Below are 19,420 nucleotides of genomic sequence, written 5' to 3'. Positions count from 1 at the left end.
ACGCGCTATCTCAGAGTCTCATGCCCCCATAGGGCATCCTCTCCCCAAGCACTCACCACCAGAGCTATAATCCTCCTTCAGCATCTTCAGCCACCCTGGAAAATAAAAGGGGGAGGCCTGGTGAATTAGCAGGTCCGGCACTGCTCCCGCACCCACCCCAGCAGAACCAGACCCACAAAATCTAGGGTGCAGGGAAGAAATGGGTGGAGCAAAACCCAGCTCGGTCTAAGGTACATCTTAGATTGGGGGGGGGAGGGCAGTTGCTCAGTAGGGGGCGCTCTCCCCCTGTAGTCAGTGCTGGCCCCAGTGTGGTGCTGGGGCGGGGCCTGTGCTCTCAAGAGGGGGGCTCAATAGGGGGTGCTCTCTCCCTGCAGTTACTGCTGGCCCCAGTGCCCCACGCAGCACTAGGGATCTGTGGAGAAGGGGACTTGGCAGTGCTGGGAGTGGGGAGGGCAGTGCCATAGTGCAGCCAGGAGTGGGTTGGGGAGCTCTGACCTTTCAGATTTTCCTTCTTGAGCAGGAGCAGGAGCAGGATGCAGAAGGTGCTGAGGAGACCCCCCATCCAAGCCAGCACCCAGTGGGCACGGAGATCTGCCAGGACACAGGGGTTAGGGTTGCCAGGTTTCCGGTTTTCAACAGGAACGCCCAGTCAAAAAGGGACCCTGGCAGCTCCGGTCAACACTGCTGACTGGGCTGTTAGAAGTCTGGTCAGAGGGGCTGGCAGACTCCCTACCTGGCTCCACGTGGCTCCCCAGAACCAGTGACACATCCCTCAGATCCTAGGCAGAGGCAGGGCCAGGGAGGCTCCGTGCACTGCCCCTGCCCTGAGTGCCGGCTCCGCAGCTCCACTGGCCGGGATCCACAGCCAATGGGAGCTGTGGGGGCAGTGCCTGCAGGCGGAGGCAGCATGCACCAAGCAGAGCACCTGGCTGCGTTTCTGCCTAGGAGCTGAGGGACATGTCACCACTCCTCAAGGAAGAGCTGCCGAGAGCCCACACCCCAACCCCCTGCCCAAACCACTCATTTCTGACCCCACCCTGGAGTGCACTCCCCCAGCCAGAGCCCTCACCCCCTCCTGCACCACAACCCCCTGCCCCAGCCGGGTGAAAACAAGCAAGGGAGTGAGGATGGGGGGGAGCAAGCAACAGAGGGAGGGGCTGGAGTGAGCGGGGGTGGGGCCTCAGAAGGGGCGGGGCAAGAGTGTTTGGTTTTATGTGATTACAACATGGGCAGGTGGTGCTCAGGGCACAGGGTGGGGGGGAGCAGAAGAGAAGAGGGTTCGGGGCTGGAGCCCCTGGTGGCAGCGAATTATCCCAAGGCAGGCTCGAAGGAGACACACACACACAGCTTTGGACTGGCCGCTCAGCAGCTTTCCCTGCTCTCTCCAGAATTGCCACGGCCCAGGGAGTGCCTGGCCACAGGCTGACCCCTTGCCTGAGGCCCTCCTGTCACAGAGTGTGGGGGAGTCAGGGCCTGGCCCCCCACTTCCTGCGATTCACCATGACTCTCAGCCAGCCAGTGGAACAGAAGGTTTATTAGCCAACAGGAACACCGAGCTTGTAGGCACAGAGAACAGGACCCCTCAGTCAGGTCCATCTTGGGGGGCAGGGAGGCCAGAGCCCCATCTGGGCCTCCCTCCATTTCCCCAGACAGCTCCAAACTGAAACTCTTCCCAGCAGTCTCACCCAGCCTCCCCCGGCTCCTCCTCCAGCCTTTGTCCAGTTTCCCGGGCAAAAGGTGTCACCTGGCCCAGGTATCGTCCCTCAAGTGAAGTCATACCCTGGTATCCCATCCCCAATGCAGACAGTCCCATAAAACTCCCCTGCAATATTCCCCGGTCAATCCGCCCCACTCCCTACTCCATCACACCTCCTTTAAACCCTGCCCCTTCCAGGGAGCTGCACCCTATCCCTCCCTCCCAACAGGGCCACTAGGAGCCCCCTTCACAGGCAGGAGGGAAGGGCGGTCCCTGGGGGTCCAGCATCCCCCTCGCCCCGCACTGGGCTCAGCCCCAGCACTGGGTCCAACAAGCGTTGTTCAGCTCCAGAGCAGAGAGGCCCTGGCACAATGGGGGGCCAGCCGCCCCCCCGGAGCCCCCCCCCCCGCGCCCCCCACCCGTGACATACTCACACTTCTCCAGTGAGCAGGCCCAGCCGGTGCCCACCACGCTGCCCTCAGCAAGCCAGACCTGTGGAGACAGCTGCCTGTTACTGACGCAGCGCAAGGACCCATTACACCCACGGGTGCCGCTCCCGCACAGCACTGACCTGCAGACACTGCCCAGCCTGCACATCCCGTCGCAGCTGCTGCTCCAGGGCCCCCACCGCAACTCCCTGCGCAGAAGGCAAAGGACGAGAATGGTACAGGAGCTGCTGGGGCCGCAGCCTGCGGGGAGGGCCTGGGGAGGGGGTCCCTGCAGGCCCTGCCCTCCATGGAGCTGCATAGGGCAAGGGGCCCCTCACCATGCTGGTGGAGCTGGCCAGTGGAACGCAGGTGCCATGCTCCATGGCACAGAGCAACATGTTCCCTTGCGGGTCCCTGGTCTCCATCAGCAAGAGGTCGGCCGGCTGGCCCTGCATGGCGCCTAGGGCAGAGGAGAGGCTGAGGGGGCCACCAGGCTCAGGGGAACCCGAGCCCAGCTAGCCCCCCTTGGAGCAGAGATGGTGTCCGCGCCCCAGCGTGGCACTCACCTTCCAGCAGGCACTGCATGAGCTGGACCCGCCCACCACTCCACACCTGGAGAGACAACAGGGTCAGCAACTAGTCTAGGCAAGAGAAAGTTGTGAACTGCAGAGGTGGGGCAGATGGTTGCATTCAAGGCATAAACTCGGGGACAGGGAAGCAGCTGCGAGGGCACCTGGGGCATCCCGGGCCAGCCCGGAGGGAGCGGGAATGCCGAGCCCCGGCCCTGTGGCTCTGCTGGGGGATCCCGGGCCAGCCCGGAGGGAGCGGGAATGCCGAGCCCCGGCCCTGTGGCTCTGCTGGGGGATCCCGGGCCAGCCCGGAGGGAGCGGGAATGCCGAGCCCCGGCCCTGTGGCTCTGCTGGGGGATCCCGGGCCAGCCCGGAGGGAGCGGGAATGCCGAGCCCCGGCCCTGTGGCTCTGCTGGGGGATCCCGGGCCAGCCCGGAGGGAGCGGGAATGCCGAGCCCCGGCCCTGTGGCTCTGCCAGCTGGTGCTCCCTGTCCAGGGTCTCCTACCTGGACACACAGGTTCGGATGAGGCTGCAACGTCCCAAACTCATGGAGAGTCTGCAGGGAGGAGGGAGGGGCTATGACATGCAAACCCCAGTGCCTGAGCACACACTGCTCCACCCCCTCTCTTCTCCTGCCCCCCCCCGATGCCCATCCCCCCCCCTCCACACCCCCATCCCCCCACCTCCCCCTGCCCTTCCCCCATCCCTCCCCCAAACGACTGCCCCTTTCTCCACCCGCCCCACCTGCTTGCCCATCCCGGCCAGCAGACCCACTCACAGGCAGGGTGAGGGCCTGACGCAGGTGTGGCAGCTCATGACAGGGCCCGGCCCTCTTCAGCCTCCAGCAGGGCACGAGCTCGGCTGGAACAGCGCAGGGCACCAACACAGAGCAGCTCAGCCTCCCCGCGGTGAGACGCAGCTTCAGCTGGGCCTGTGCCCACAGCCGGGTCCACGCCATAGGGTCTGCAACAGCCATGGGGCAAAGGGCTCGGCACGGCCCGCCCTGGGCACGGCCCGTCACCACCCGCCTGCCGTTCCCCACTCCCTCTCGCTGCCAGCAGTGCCAGCCTGCTCTCTGCAGGAGCCAGCCTGGCACTGCTCACTACCCCTCCCACTACCTGATCCCGATCACCCAGAGGCCCCCCAGCTCACAGATATAACCCCTGCCCAGAGCCCCCCCATCAAGCCCAGCTCATAGGCAATCCCTGCTGAGAGACCCCCATCATGAAGTTTGGGGGAGAGGGGGCCCTGCATGCCCCCCCACCCCCCGACTTCCTGCGATTCACCGTGACTCTCAGCCAGCCAGTAAAACAGAAGATTTATTAGACAACAGGAACATGGTCTAACACCGAGCTTGTAGGTGCAGAGAACAGGACCCCTAAATCAGCTCTGTCTCGGGGGGAGGGAGGGGAAGAGAGCCCAGACCCCGGTTCTGGCCTCCCTCCATTTCCCCAGCCAGCTCCAAACTGCCAACCCCACTCCAGCAGCCTCACCCAGCCACACACCCCCCGGCTCCTCCTCCAGCTTTGTCCAGTTTCCAGGGCAGAAGGTGTCACCTGGCCCCATCCCCCTCCAGGTTACCTGCTCAGGTAACTCTCTGCAGTGAAGTCACCCCTTGGCATCCCATCACCATCTCGTACCAATGCAGACAGTACCAGCAAAACTCCCACATAACATCCCCAGGTCAATCCTCCATACTTCGTCACACCCTCAACACCTGCCCAGAGCCCCCCAACTCCCGCTCCCAGCACAGACAAGACCCCCTGTTCAGAGCCCCCCCGTAACTCCTGCCCCACACCCACCCAGCACACAGCCAACTCTCCCACCCAGACCCCCACAACTTCCCATCCCAGCACACAGACAGGAGCCCTGCCCCCCGCAGCACACCCCTCCCCAAGACAGGTATAGACGACTGTGGCCTAATTACCCTGCGTGAAGGGGCAGCGGCTGGTCCTGGGGGGATCCGGGATATCTGGCCAGACCTGGGCAAGAAACAGTGTGATCATGCCCCGCACCCTGGGGACAGCGCCCCCTGCTGGGGCCCCCACTCCGCCCTGGGGAACCCCTGGGCTCTCAGTGCCCCCTACCACCCTGGGGACAGCGCCCCCTGCTGGGGCCCCCACTCCGCCCTGGGGAACCCCTGGGCTCTCAGTGCCCCCCACCACCCTGGGGACAGCGTCCCCTGCTGGGGCCCCCACTCCGCCCTGGGGAACCCCTGGGCTCTCAGTGCCCCCCACCACCCTGGGGACAGCGTCCCCTGCTGGGGCCCCCACTCCGCCCTGGGGAACCCCTGGGCTCTCAGTGCCCCCCACCACCCTGGGGACAGCGCCCCCTGCTGGGGCCCCCACTCCGCCCTGGGGAACCCCTGGGCTCTCAGTGCCCCCCACCCCAGGGACAGCGCCCCCTGCTCCCCCCATAAGTGCCTGCCAAGTGCCAGGGCCCATGGGGAGCAGCTCCCAGCCCAGGCCCTACCTGCAGGCAGAGGCAGGGCAGCAGCTGGGCAGAGGGCAGGCTGTAGTTCTGAGGCCCCTTCTGCAGACAGGAACAGGAGACGACACTGGTCACTCGCCACCCCCCACCCTGCCATGCAACTGCCAGTGCCACAAGGTGCCCCTGTGGCCCAGAGCAGGAAGCTGAAGGAAGGGCTCACCCCAGGCTGCTGGCAACGCTGGGACAGAACCCAGGAGTCCTGGCTCCCAGGCCCTGGGGCTAAGCTCACAACCCCACGGCCCTCCCATGGAGAGCTGCAGGGTATAAAGGCCAGAGTGCCACTGGGGGTGTGGAGGTCCAGAGGAGCGGGGTGGGGGATGAAGGGGGGCAGGGTACAAAGTGGATAGGGAAGAGGGGTACTGGGGCCGACCCCTCACTCACCTCTGTCCTGAGTCCCTTGAGTCCACTTGTCTGGTTCCAGTAGAACCACATGGTGAAGTTCTGCCCCGCGGGCACATCCTGCAACTGCACCACTATGTGCTCCGGCCCCACAGAGAGGTGCAGCCTGGGCACTGCCGTGGGACAGTGAGTGAGACCCCAGCCCAGAAAGCCCTGCCCCAGGGACCCCCCTCACTGCCCCAGGGACCCGCAGCCCAGAAAGCCCTGCCCCAGGGACCCCCCTCACTGCCCCAGGGACCCGCAGCCCAGAAAGCCCTGCCCCAGGGACCCCCCCTCACTGCCCCAGGGACCCCCCCTCACTGCCCCAGGGACCCGCAGCCCAGAAAGCCCTGCCCCAGGGACCCCCCTCACTGCCCCAGGGACCTCCCCTCACTGCCCCAGGGACCCGCAGCCCAGAAAGCCCTGCCCCAGGGACCCCCCTCACTGCCCCAGGGACCCCCCCTCACTGCCCCAGGGACCCGCAGCCCAGAAAGCCCTGCCCCAGGGACCCCCCTCACTGCCCCAGGGACCCGCAGCCCAGAAAGCCCTGCCCCAGGGACCCCCCTCACTGCCCCAGGGACCTCCCCTCACTGCCCCAGGGACCTCCCCTCACTGCCCCAGGGACCCGCAGCCCAGAAAGCCCTGCCCCAGGGACCCCCCTCACTGCCCCAGGGACCTCCCCTCACTGCCCCAGGGACCCGCAGCCCAGAAAGCCCTGCCCCAGGGACCTCCCCTCACTGCCCCAGGGACCTCCCCTCACAGAAAGCCCTGCCCCAGGGACCCCCCCCCTCACTGCCCCGGGGACCCGCAGCCCAGAAAGCCCTGCCCCAGGGACCCCCCCCCTCACTGCCCCGGGGACCCGCAGCCCAGAAAGCCCTGCCCCAGGGACCCCCCCCCTCACTGCCCCGGGGACCCGCAGCCCAGAAAGCCCTGCCCCAGGGACACCCCCCCCTCACTGCCCCGGGGACCCCCAGCCCAGAAAGCCCTGCCCTGGGGACCACTCACTGCCCCAGGGACCCCCAGGCCAGAGAACCCCCACCTCAGGAACCACTCACTGCCCCAGGGACCCCCAGCCAAGAGAGCCCCTGCCCCAGGGACCCTCCCCCTTACTCACTGCCCCAGTCCTGCCAGGGCCTCAGTGGGTGACCCCTGAGCTCTCTGTGCCCAGCTTCCCCTGGGCGGAGGGGCTGGAACTGACCCAGCTGCCAGGCCCAGGGGGCCATGTGAGACAGCCCCATGGGAACGGGGGAACAGGCTGCAGGGGGGGGGATCTGGCTCCCACAGATGCTCAGCAAGGGGGGGCCCATTAGGGAGTTGGTGACACCCGCATGAATCAGGCTTCACAAGCTCCTACCTTGGCACAGCCGGATGGCAGCCCGCGCTGCAGGCCAGGAACAGTCTGGTGGGGGGGGGGGAAGGAGAGACAATGCAGGGGGGTCAGCAGGGGCCACAGACAGCTCTGGGGACAGGGGGAGGGGCTGGCAGCCACGGAGAGGGAGGGCAGGGAGAGGGGCCCTGGCAGTCATGGTGGGGAGGGGCTGACAGCCATGGGGGCAGGGAGAGGGGCCAGCAGCAGGTTACCAATCCTGGAATCCCCCTGCCGCCCCAGGCCTGGGGGCTGTGCCGTGCTGGCATTGCGGGCGGGCACTCACCGGGCACACGGTGTGTCTGGCTCAGCACTTCCCGGTACCGGGGACTCGTGTAGGACGTGACGTGCAGCTCCCCTCGCAGGACCGCCTCAAAGCAGTGAAACCACAGGGAGCCCTGGGGGAGCAGGGGTCACTCAGCCAAGGGGGCCAAACCCAGCCCAGCCCCTCTCTCCCCCCCACCAGAGGGCCAGAGGTCACTCAGCCAAGAGGGCCAAACCCAGCCCAGCCCCTCTCACCCCCCGCACCAGGGGCCCGGGGTCACTCAGCCAAGGGAGCCCAGCCCAGCTCCCCTCCCCACCAGGGAGCCAGGGGTCACTCAGCCAAGGGGGCCCAGCCCAGCTCCCCTCCCCACCAGGGAGCCAGGGGTCACTCAGCCAAGGGGGCCCAGCCCAGCCCCTCCCCCTCCCCCTCCAACCAGGGGGCCAGGGTCACTCAGCCAAGGGGGCCCAGCCCAGCCACTCTCCCCTCCCCCACCAGGGGCCCGGGGTCACTCAGCCAAGGGGGCCCAGCCCAGCCCCGCCCCCACCCCATCCGTCCTGGGGCCCGGACACGACGCCCCTTCAGTCCCCACTGGGAAGCCGAGTGCGCCCCGCAGGCTCAGCCCATTCTCCCCAAAGCCCCGGCAGGGCTGGGCCACCTACCACGGTGTGGTTGGGGCGTGCCAGGGTGCGGGGCAGCTGGACCTCGAGGGCGACGCAGCGGGAGGAGGGGTACGCCTGTACCGAGAGCAGCACCCAGCTCCGCAGGGGCCCTGAGAGAGCAGGGAGCAAAGGGAGCCGTGAGCGGCAGGCAGGGAGAGGGACACGGGGTCGGGGCTGCCCGCAGGTCCTCACCACTGTCCCGATGCCGCAGGGTGTCCATCCCAGCTCCGTCTTGGACCCCCTCACCTGCCACCTCCTCCTGGGGCCCTAAAACAGAAACAGCCACTCAACAGGTTGTGCCCCACAGCCCGTGAGGCAGCACGTGCCCGGAGTGGGCCCCAGCCAGCTGCGCTCACACCTCTGGCACCTGGTGCCCAGCCCCAGCCCCCCGGCTGACCAAGAGCAGACGTGCCTGGCTGGCTCAGCACAGGCCAGGCTGGGAGGCCTTGGAGCTCCCCACACCAGGGCTGCACTAAGGCGAGGGAAATGTTACTCCTCCCTCCACTCTGCCCCTGGGGGGACAGCCCCAAGCCGCTGCCACTCACACACCTGGGGGGTGCAGCGGGGCTCTGGGGGGAGGGGGCGGAGGGAATGGACAGAACTGGGCTCTGGGGCTGCCTTTCTGCCTGTGATGAAGTGGGGATTTTCCCTTGTTATGTTGTATCTGAGTCTTACTGTTTTGCATGAATGCTGTGTGAGCCTCAGTTTCCCTGTGTATTGCACCAATGTCTGGGTGGTGGGAATAAGCATGTGTGACTTGCGGGGGCTGCTCCAGCTGCCTGCAGGGATGCTATGGCCGCCCCTTTGTCACCTGAGACCCAGGAGGGGGATGACACCAGCTGACTCTTGGCCTGGGAAGCGAGACAAAGACCCGAGGAGCAGCAAAGGGCAGGGCAGGGGCCAGGCAGCTGGAAGGGAGTCAGTCTCTGCTGGCTTGGGGTGCAGGGGGAGGACCAGAGCCCTGGCTCTGGGCTCCCCTCCCCCAAAGATGGGCTTCACTGAAAGTCACTGATTTCTGTGCTAACAAGCTCTTCCCGACGCTGTGGTCCTGTCAACAAATAAACCTTCTGTTTTACGCTGGCGGAGAGTCACATCTGACTGCGGAGTTGGGGGGCAGGACCCACTGGGCCCCCCAGGACCCCACCTGGGCAGACTCGCTGTGGGAAGCGCACGGAGGGGCGGGGGATGCTGAATGCTCCGAGGTCAGACCCAGGAAGGTGGAAGCCGTGTGAGCTGTGTGTCCTGCAGACAGGCTGCTCCCAGAGTCCTGCCCGGCTCCGCAGGGAGCAGTTCCAGAGCATCGCCCGGGGACCCCGTGACAGGCCCCAACCTGCTCTCACCCAGCACAGCCAGCTGCAGCTCGACCTTCACGCAGGGGGAGCAGTCGGACGCTGCTGCGCAGTGCAGCACAGACTCCATCCTCATTTGGGTCGGCACCAGAACTGGGCCAGAGGCCAGCCCCACGGCCCCAGGGCTGCACAACACGTCGGCCTCTGCAGAGTGGAGAGAAAACCCTTTACCCCGACACATCCCACCCCAGGCACCGGCACAGCGCCCCCCAGCGGGCGAGGGGGCCGTGACAACGTGGGGATTGTCTGTAACACTGTTGTGAACTGTGTGACTGTGCCCAGCCCCTTGGCATCGCCGCCCTGCAGGTGCAGAAGGGTGAAAATGCTGCTCCTTGGGCACAGCAGGATACAGGAGGGCAGCTGGTTGGGGGGGGTCGGAAGAGGGCGGCATGGACTGGCTGGCACCGCCCCACAGCTACGGAGGACTAGAAAAGACCGGGGAGCCCCACAGCCTGAACACGGGAGAGCTACCAGTGGGATGATCTGGATGCTGGACACACGAACTCAGGGGTTGGCAGCAGGCCAGTGGGAAGAACGGGGCTCCTAGAGACATGGGTCTCTTACCTGGGACCAGTCTGAGACAGAGCAACAGACACAGAAAGGAAACCAAGGGTCTTCCCGCAGCAGCCTGGCTCCTGGGCACCCTGGGCTCTGGCTGTCCCTTCGCTGCTCTCCGCTGAGCCAGGACTGGAACCCGGCACCAGCTGGCGCGGCACAGGGAGATACTCCGAGCGGGGGCTCGCTCCGTGGCCTGGCTGGGCAGAGCTCCCGGGGGGAGGCAGGGGCTGCAGCCCAGAGGCTCAGAGCCATTGTTGTGACCTGCCTTGTTGAAGAGGGCAAACTGAAAGTGTAACCCTGGAGCCCAGGCCAGGACATGGCACAGCCCGTCACCCACATGGCTGGCAATACCAAGGGAATTAGCCAGCTGGCACCGGATGAGGAAGAGCCCGCAATGGGAGGAAAATGGCCCGTGGCTAACACAGCTGCTAACTCTTCCTCTGCCTGCCCCGCAAGAAAGTCATCCTCACGCCGGGGCTTCCAGCCAGGTCCTGGGCTTGCCTTGCTGGGCAGGGGGACTAGCCAGCCCGAGAGGTGTCAGGTGTGGAGTCCCTCGGGAAGCGGCTCGCTGCATGGCCTCCAGGAACATGGAGACTTCATGGGCAGGACGCACCTGGAGCCACCTGGATGGAGATGCTGGCTAAGCCCAGACCACTACAGCCGCACCAAAGGAAGAAGGAGAACCGGCCACTGGCCCCCTCAGGCAGTACCGAGCACTCCTCCCCCCATGCAGGTCCCCCCCATCCCAGCAACAGGAGGGGAGAGGAGGGGCAGGTCCCAGTGGCTGAAGGAGCAGGAGACTCCAGTGCTTCAGCTCCCCAGACAGCTGCTGGAAAAGTCAAACTTTCCAGTAAGTTTTTGGAATGTGTTTGGGACAACTTTTTGTTCTGGAAAGTGGAGAAAGTAACCAGGGTGTAGCCACGTTAGTTGGGATTCTGACCCACAGGGAGTAATTGGTAGCGAATCTGAAAGTGGAAGGCATTGGGTGAAAGCAACCAGGAGAGACTTCAGGATTCTCAGAATAAGCAGCAGATTAAGGACAATGGAATTCAAAAAAGCAGACTTCAAAAACCTCAGAGAACTGGTAGGTCAGGGCCCATAGGGAAATCAAAGGAATAAAGGAGTTCAGGGGAGGCACAAACACACAATTACAAGCTATCCTGACATGAAGAAAAGGATAGGAAGAGTATTCAGAGGCCAGTATGACTCCATGAGGAATCTTTAATGACATGACAATCAAAAAGGAATCCTACAAGAAGCAGATACATGGACGACTTCCTAAGGAGGAATACAAAAGAAAAGCACAAGTGTGTAGGGACAAAATCAGAAAGGCCAAGGCACAAAATGAGTTACACTAGCAAGAAACATAAAAGGCAAGAAGAAAAGATACTATAAATACCCTGGGGAAAGAGAAAGACAAAGAAAAGGGCAGGTGTTCTGCTTAGCAAGGCAGGAGAGCTAATAACTGATGACATCTAGAAAGTTGAGGTGTTTTAGGTTTACTTTGCTTCAATCATCACTAAAAAGGTTAATGGTGACCAGATACTCAACATAATTAATATTAACAACCAGGGGGAAGGAATGCAAGTCAAAATAAGGAAAGAACAGGTGAAAGAACATTTAGAGAAGAAGTTAGATGTATTCACCTCAGCAAGGCCGGATGAAATTCACCATGGGATACTTAAGGAACTAGCTGAAACAATCTCAGAACTGGAGTACTTGTGGCACCTTAGAGACTAACCAATTTATTTGAGCATAAGCTTTCGTGAGCTACAGCTCACTTCATCGGATGCATGCTGTGGAAAGTACAGAAGATCTTTTTATACACACAAACCATGAAAAACACCCATTTTTTCATGCTTTGTGTGTATAAAAGATCTCCTACACTTTCCACAGTATGCATCTGATGAAGTGAGCTGTAGCTCACGAAAGCTCATGCTCAGATAAATTGGTTAGTCGCTAAGGTGCCACAAGTCCTCCTTTTCTTTTTGCGAATACAGACTAACACGGCTGTTACTCTGAAATCTCAGAACCATTAGCAGTTATCTCTCAGAACTCCTGGAGGATGGGTCATGACCCAGAACATGGGAGAAGGGCAAACGTAGCACCTATCTTTAAAAAGGGGAACAAAGTGGACCCAGGGAATTACAGACCAATCAGCTTAACTTCAGTACCTGGAAAAATACTGGAACAAATGATTAAATTGTCAATTTCTAAGCACCTAGAGGATAATAGTGTTATAAGGAATAGCCAGCATGGATTTATCAAGGACAAATCATGCCAAACCAACCTAATTTCCTTCGTGGACAGGGTTACTGGCTTAGCGAATGGAGGGAAGCTGTAGATGTGGTAAAAAGAAAGAGGAGTACTTGTGGCACCTTAGAGACTAATGCTCAAATCAATTTGTTCGCATAAGCTTTCGTGGGCTAACAAATTGATTTGAGCATTAGTCTCTAAGGTACCACAAGGACTCCTCGTTCCTTTTGCTGATACAGACTAACACGGCTAGCTCTCCGAAACCTGTAGATGTGATGTATCTTGATTTAAGTCAGGCTTTTGACACAATGCCACATGGCAGCCTCATAAGCAAACTAAAGGGGATGTGGGCTATAGCAGGGGTTTTCAAAGTTTTTTCATTTGTAGACCTCTAAAAAATGTCAAATGGAGATGCAGACCCCTTTGGAAATCTTAGGCAGTCTGCAGCCCCACAGGGGTCCACAGACCACAGGCTGAAAACCACTGGACTAGATGAAAATATTATAAGGTGAGTGCACAACTGGTTGAAAGCCTGTAGTCAAAGAGTAGTTATCAATGGTTTGCTGTCAAACTGGAAGGCTGTATCTAGTAAGAACATGAGAATGGCCAGACAGGGTCAGACCAAAGGTCCATCCAGCCCCGTGTCCTGTCTGCCGACAGTGGCCAATGCCAGGTGCCCCAGAGGGAGCGAACCCAACAGGTAATCCTCAAGTGATCCCCCCCCCGTCGCCCATCCCCAGCTTCTGGCAAACAGAGGTGAGACACACACTCCCTGCCCACCCTGGCTAACCACCACTGATGGACCTGTCCTCCGTGGACTTGTTTAGTTTAAGGTGGTGCAATTTGTCTGTAACAACTTAGCCACCAACTACAATATTGCCACGCAGCTGCCATAACCCGTGCTGCCTTGGCCTTGAGGCTGCTCAAAGAGGCCGTAAAACACTGGTCTCCATGGAACTTTTACTCCAAAAATTCCAGTGGCATACAGCAGACCTCTGTCATACTTTGTCCAAAATAACCAAAAACATCTCACATAAAGTATCCTCCATTAAAACTTCAGAAAAACAACAGAGTGTGGAAAGGCAGGGGGAGAGGTGGAAAGAAACCAATTAAGCCTGTCCGGTCAGTTTAAAGTATAGGCTACCAGCAGCCAAGTAAGTAAACCGAGAAAAAAGAAGAAGAAAAGGACATAGTTAGCTCTGAGCCAAGAGTAGGCTCCCTAGGTTGAAACAGTTGGGAACCCTTATCCCCAGGTTCTCATTCTGGCTCTGGGAGAAGAAGAGTGTGGGTTGTTACCAGCTCCTGCAAACCCTGCCATTCTGCACTTTGAAAATGTTTTTTTCTTCCCCTTCTTTCTCTCCACTCCCCCAGGACCAAGTCCCAGCTCCAGTCTCTAAAGGTAGTCTGTTAACTCTGCTTTTGACTTTAAACCCTGTTGTGCCAAATCATCTTTAACCACCCCTAACTAATTTACAACCCTTCAGCAGCCCTTGCTGAAGCAGCACCAAACTTGAAAGATTCCTGGCAGCTTCCCATAATGCTGCCCTCACTTCAAACCTCTCACAAGGGGACTGAAGTGCCTCCTTTCCCTGGAAGGCATTCAGTCCCCATGGGGAGGGACCTTCTTCCACTACCCATATACCAAGGAGGGTGGGCTCCTCAGCCACCCCCATCCCTCTGGGTCCCCTAACACTTCCTCCATTTCCTTTTTAATCTCATCCCAAGGTGACCCCTGCACCTGGTTTGGGCCCTGATTCTTCCTTATCCATTTATCCAAAAAATCCTTTACCCTGGCTTGCCAGAACCCGCAACTACCATCACGAGAGTTCGCGATACCCCCTCCAAGCAAAAAGAAAAGGAGGACTTGTGGCATCTTAGAGACTAACCAATGTATTTGAGCATAAGCTTTCGTGAGCTACAGCTCATTGGTTAGTCTCTAAGGTGCCACAAGTACTCCTTCTCTTTTTGCAAATACAGACGAACACGGCTGTTACTCTGAAATCCCTCCAAGCAGCTGCACAGACTGTTGGGGAGGGGGACTTACAGGCTGCCACTAACCTATCCGATGCGATGCATCCGAGTGAGTCACCAGCACCAAGATGTTAGGGGGCTTATTCTTTCACCCACTTACTTCCCTGGTCCTTCTTGCATGAACAGAGAGCAACAATACCCCAAGTCCAAAGGTGCAAACAATTCGATGTTTATTGGGGTGAACTTCCAGCAAGAGATGATTCCAGTTTCCTTCCTTAGTGTCCCCCTTCCCAGCTCTGACACCACAGAGGCTTACCTGTGTCCCTGTTCCCATTCCTGCCCTTAGCCAAACATGATTCCAATTTCCCCATTCCCTGTTCCCATTTTCCCCACACCCACCCACTTCCTGATTGACTGCAGACTATATAGTAAAACTTGAGTTCTGCTTAGCTATACCGTAACCAATCACTTTACTAAAATTTAACTAACCAATCCTAACATATTGTAACATGATTATGTAACCAATTATATTCCACCACCTTAATTAGTTTACACCCAGCAAAATTAATTATACAGCAAACAGAAACAATCACAGAACCAGACAGATTATACAGACAAACAAGAGGGAAAGGGGGACTCCAGTGATAGAACAAACACAGAAATGAGGATTTCATATCCCAGCTATTGATAAGTGAGTTCTTGCCAGACAGGATGCTACCAAACTAAGTTTCCTTTTACATCTTCTAGGCACTTCCCTTTCTCTGGAGGCCATAGGCGTTATCAGGACAGGATTGTATTCGTAACAGCTCAGTAGCACCTTATTTCAGTGTGACTAGTTTGGAATGTGAGGATGTGACCAGTCGCTTCCCAGCTTATGGCTGCCTCTGTTGCTTAGCCAGAGATCTTAGCCTAAGCACAGGGCCTCAGACTGTCACAGTAAGAGAAGGCCCTTACACCGGCAGACAGTGATTTTGATTCTTTCTTTTATCACTTGGCTAGTTCTAGAGGTATAAGACTACACCTAAATTTTTAGAGCATAGGCCTTTACAGACAGGCCTGAATATCTATATCCTAACAGTGGGGCCCATCAGGGTCAGGCCTGGGTCCAGTACTAGTCAATGTTTTTATTAATGGACTTGGATAATGGAGTGGAAATGCGCTTATAAAATCAGCAGCTGACACCAACCTGGGAGGGGTTGCAATCACTTTAGAAGGCAAGATTAGAATTCAAAATTACCTTGGGAAAATAGAGAATTGGTCTGAATTCAACGAGATGAAATTCAGTAAAGTGCAAAGCAATTCACTTAGGAAGGAAAAATCAAAAGCACAACTCTGTGCCCTGTGTTCATGGCACAGCTGGGCACCGGGGACCCTCAGACCCATTGAGCGAGAGGAGTAGCTGTGTCATGTGTCTCTCCACTGTGCTTGATGGACAGGCTGTGGGAGCCTAGTGACCCTGGGGACCCAGACACCAGGGTCATGTGCCCCCAGCCCCACCTGGGGAGAGAGCATGCCCTGACCCCTGCTAGGGGAGAGGGAGGAATTCCACCTGCCCACCCCCCACGCTTCCCCAGAAACGGCACTGCAATAGGGCACTTACCCAGCAGCCAGCAGGACAGGCCCTGCAGGAAAAGAAGGGAAAGATCAGGGAGAAACCAGGTCCTCAGCATTCACATGCTAGGACCCCCCCCCTCAGCCAGCGCCCTGCCCCGTCCCCACGCCGCCCCCTGCTGGGAGACCCCCCCCCCTCAGCCAGCGCCCTGCCCCGTCCCCACGGCGCCCCCTGCTGGGAGACACCCCCCCTCAGCCAGCGCCCTGCCCCGTCCCCACGGCGCCCCCTGCTGGGAGACCCTCCCCCCTCAGCCAGCGCCCTGCCCCGTCCCCACGGCGCCCCCTGCTGGGAGACACCCCCCCCCTCAGCCAGCGCCCTGCCCCGTCCCCACGGCGCCCCCTGCTGGGAGCCCCCCCCCCTCAGCCAGCGCCCTGCCCCGTCCCCACGGCGCCCCCTGCTGGGAGCCCCCCCCTCAGCCAGCGCCCTGCCCCGTCCCCACGGCGCCCCCTGCTGGGAGCCCCCCCCCTCAGCCAGCGCCCTGCCCCGGCCCCACGGCGCCCCCTGCTGGGAGCCCCCCCCCTCAGCCAGCGCCCTGCCCCGGCCCCACGGCGCCCCCTGCTGAGAGAGGCCAGGGCTGCATGAGCCAGGAGCCCCCCCAAGCCTCCCTCATTCCAGCAGTGGCTCTAGGCGACACAGACCTCGTGGGCACTCTGTGCCCGGCCCTGTGGGGGGCAGACTGGGGTCAGCGTCACCCATGCTGTGTGATGGGACAGAGCAGGGCACCGAGCCCACGGCCTGACCCCCACGGGGGATTAGTGGCAGACCGAGCCCCACGGCCTGACCCCCACTGGCTCTCCCCTGGCTGCAAGCAGGGTGCTGCAGCCCACAGCCCGGCCCCTCACTCATGGGGCCAGGAACCCGGCCAGCCCTGCACCGGCTGGCCCCGTCTCCATGGCCACAAGCACCAGGCCGGGGTTTATGGCCTCCGCACACGAGCTGCCAGGCCTGGCTGGTTTGTTAGCTGAGCAAACAGCAGCGCCAAGGCCCACGCCCAGCTCTCCCTGTCTGGCGCATGGCCTGCTCCACCGCCCTGCGTCAGGGGCCCACCCTCCCTGCCAGTGCCCCATGACGGGGGGGGGGTCGCCCCATCCAGTGATTAAGGGGGGGGCCGGGCCCCGTCACACTCATCACCTGCTCAGAGCAGCCGAAGGGGCTCCCCCAGGCCAACCGAGGCCCCCTCTGGTTCCGCCTGGGCCAGGCCCCTACACCTCCCCCGCCTCCTCCCCCCCACGTCCCCCCCAGCTCGCGTGCCCCAGCCCCTCCTGCCACTCTCACCGCAGCGGGAGGGCGCGTGGGGAGGCATTCACGGGGCGTTTCTCTTGGCAGGTGGTTTGGGGGTGAATTAGCTCTGGGTACCCCCAGCACAGGCCAGCCCCAGGGCACAGCCTGTCCCATCCCAGTCCCCAAGTCCTTGGCACCAGTCAGTGGAACACAGACCCGCTCACCCCATTTGCTCCTGGGGCATCTGTCCCCAGGCAGGGCACCCCGCCGGGAATTGCCCTTCCCTGCCCCCCTCCTGCCAGGAGAGGGGCGCTCTGCGGCAGCCTCCCAGCCAGGGGCTAGATCGGGCCGCGGGCAGAGCAGGGGACGCCAAGGCCGTGCCAGGCAGTTGGGCCAGTTACCAGCATAAACAGATACCAGCACCTGCAGGCCTGTGGGTGGTGAGGATGGGCCAGGGGAGGCACCCAGGGCTGGAGTGTTGGGGGGGGGGGAGCACTATCTTTACTCAACAGCCCCCAACCCGCCCACACCCCATCACTGGCCCCCCCACAGCAGAGCCCCCTCCAGAGCAGCAGTAGGGAGCCCCAATCCCAGCTCATACATACCTGAGAGCAGCTGACAGAGTCTGGGGGGGCACGGAGCCCCACTCTGGGCATGAGCAGGAGGAAGAGCCCTAAGCCCACAGCCTGCATCTCCGGGGCCTGCAGGGTCAGAGCAAGCGCCAGGGGCTGTCCCCGCCAGCCATGAGGGGCTCCAGCGGGGAGCCCCTTCCCCTTGAAGGGCCAGCACCCAGCTCAGGCCTCCCTTCAGACCGGGCTCCCAGGTCCTGGGGTCCTCCAGGGAGTAGCTGGCCCCCACAACAAGGGCACCTGACTCAGGACTTCCCACTCAGGCCCACAGCCCCAGCCAGGCACCGGGCAGAGGGGGTTGGCATAGCCCAGCCCTGGGCTTCCAGCTGGCTGAACTCAGCTCAGTGCTCTGGTCTGTGCTGCGCTGCACACAGGCTCAGCTCAGCTCAGCTCAGCTCTGCTCTGCCCTTTCCTTTCCTTTCCTTTCCTTTGCCTTGCCTCCTCTCCCCGCCCCTAGCCTCAGGCTGCCAGGCAAAGGGCAGGTGGGTTCAAGCCCAGCTTCCTGCTGCTGCTCCCACACACCTGGGTCCTAGTGCAGCCGCCAGGGGTAGGGCGGGGCCAGCCAGGTGCACACAAGCCCTGATTGGGTTCATGGGTAACCTGGCCTGGGCTTAGGGGTGTTGTGGGAGGAACAATATCTTTTATCCGCCCTACCTCGGTTGTGAGGGAGACAAGCTTCGGAGCAGCACAGAGCTCTTCCTCAGGGCTGGGAGAGGGACTGTGGGGGTCCCAGCCGCACAAGGGGAAAGGGATTGTTTGTCTTCAGCAGTTAACATGGATTTCCAGGGCCCATTCAAGGGGAAGCAGGCCCTTTAACTTAAGCCGCCCCACCCCCAGTCACGGGGGGAGGAAGGGGGGAAGCAGCTGGGGGCGGTAGTTAGTGGGTTACAGACTGTCGTAATAAGCAGAGTCATTTGGAATGCTTGGTTTGGGATAATTGCAACCTCCCTGTCATGCTGAGCCCTCACTTCCTGCAGCCCCTCTCGCTGTAACTCCATCTCCTAGGCTGGGGGGACGGGACTGGAGGGGGCATGTGGCCTTCGTGCTTTTAAACAATCATAAGTTTCAGACTCAGGCACTAAACAAGAGACGCAAGCGGATGCTTCCCTGTGGTATTTTTATGTCCTAGCAACCCTCCCACCATTTTTAGAGGCATCCCAAAGCCGTGCAGCGCTACCAAAGCTGTGTTAGTGAGGGGCAGGGAGAGGCCAGTACCTGAGTCCCACAGCCAGTGGCTCCCCCCGTGTGCCTGCCTCCCTGCACAGCAGTGCTGTGCGAACCCTTTGAGCACTGAGGCCCAGCCCTCCATGCAGCCACAGGCCCCCAGAACAACGGCATTGGGCCAAGTCATCTCGCACTCGGGTCGCTGAACTTGTGACGGGCCTCCCTCGACCGCTGAGCCGGTGTGGGAGAGCGTGGTGCTTGGTGAGGTCCCACGTCAGAGGTTCCCGGAGCCGGTGGGACTGCAGCGATGACCTACAGCCGCTGTATTATCAGTGAAAAGAAGAGGAGGACTTGTGGCACCTTAGAGACCAACCAATTTATTAGGGCATGAGCTTTCGTGAGCCGCAGGACGCATCCGATGAAGGGAGCTGCAGCTCAGGAAAGCTCATGCTCAGATAAATTGGTTGGTCTCTAAGGTGCCACAAGTCCTCCTGCTCTTTGTGCGGATACAGACGAACACGGCTGCTCCTCTGAGACCTGTATATCAGTGCGGCTGAGGAGCCTCTTTGGCTCCCTCCGCTCTGTCCTGCTCTGTGCAATGCAGAGCAGCGTGCAGGGCCATGCCCTGCCCGAGACGTGCAAGTGTCTACACTGAAACTTGCCGTCCCCCGGCCCCGATGGAAGGGCCCTGTTACGCCGCCAGCATCCCACCAGCTCCCGAGTGGCGCTGAGCCACACGCGATGCATCGAGGCTGACGTAGCGCAAGTGCCGACACTGCGTTACCGGTGTCAACTCTGACAGGCCTCC

General features: G+C 60.8%; 1 protein-coding gene across 1 annotated transcript; it reads right to left on the bottom strand.

The window, feature by feature from the left end:
* Positions 1 to 18: 18 nt before the first annotated feature.
* Positions 19 to 17,890, bottom strand: IL17RC (interleukin 17 receptor C). Its single transcript, XM_078853913.1, is given in 18 exon segments — positions 19 to 95; positions 496 to 591; positions 2,131 to 2,246; positions 2,248 to 2,333; positions 2,463 to 2,584; positions 2,691 to 2,736; positions 3,200 to 3,250; positions 3,473 to 3,657; positions 4,622 to 4,676; positions 5,167 to 5,226; positions 5,566 to 5,696; positions 6,917 to 6,961; positions 7,215 to 7,326; positions 7,853 to 7,962; positions 8,045 to 8,119; positions 9,193 to 9,345; positions 15,587 to 15,608; positions 17,425 to 17,890. Coding segments are annotated over 18 exon segments (1,629 nt in total). The 5' UTR covers positions 17,512 to 17,890.
* Between the last annotated feature and the right edge of the window lie 1,530 nt (positions 17,891 to 19,420).

This window comes from Lepidochelys kempii, chromosome 7 (assembly GCF_965140285.1).
Source record: "Lepidochelys kempii isolate rLepKem1 chromosome 7, rLepKem1.hap1, whole genome shotgun sequence".
Taxonomy (NCBI): domain Eukaryota; kingdom Metazoa; phylum Chordata; order Testudines; family Cheloniidae; genus Lepidochelys; species Lepidochelys kempii.
The sequence above is the reverse complement of the archived record's forward strand: the minus strand, read 5'-3'. Positions and strand labels throughout refer to the sequence as shown.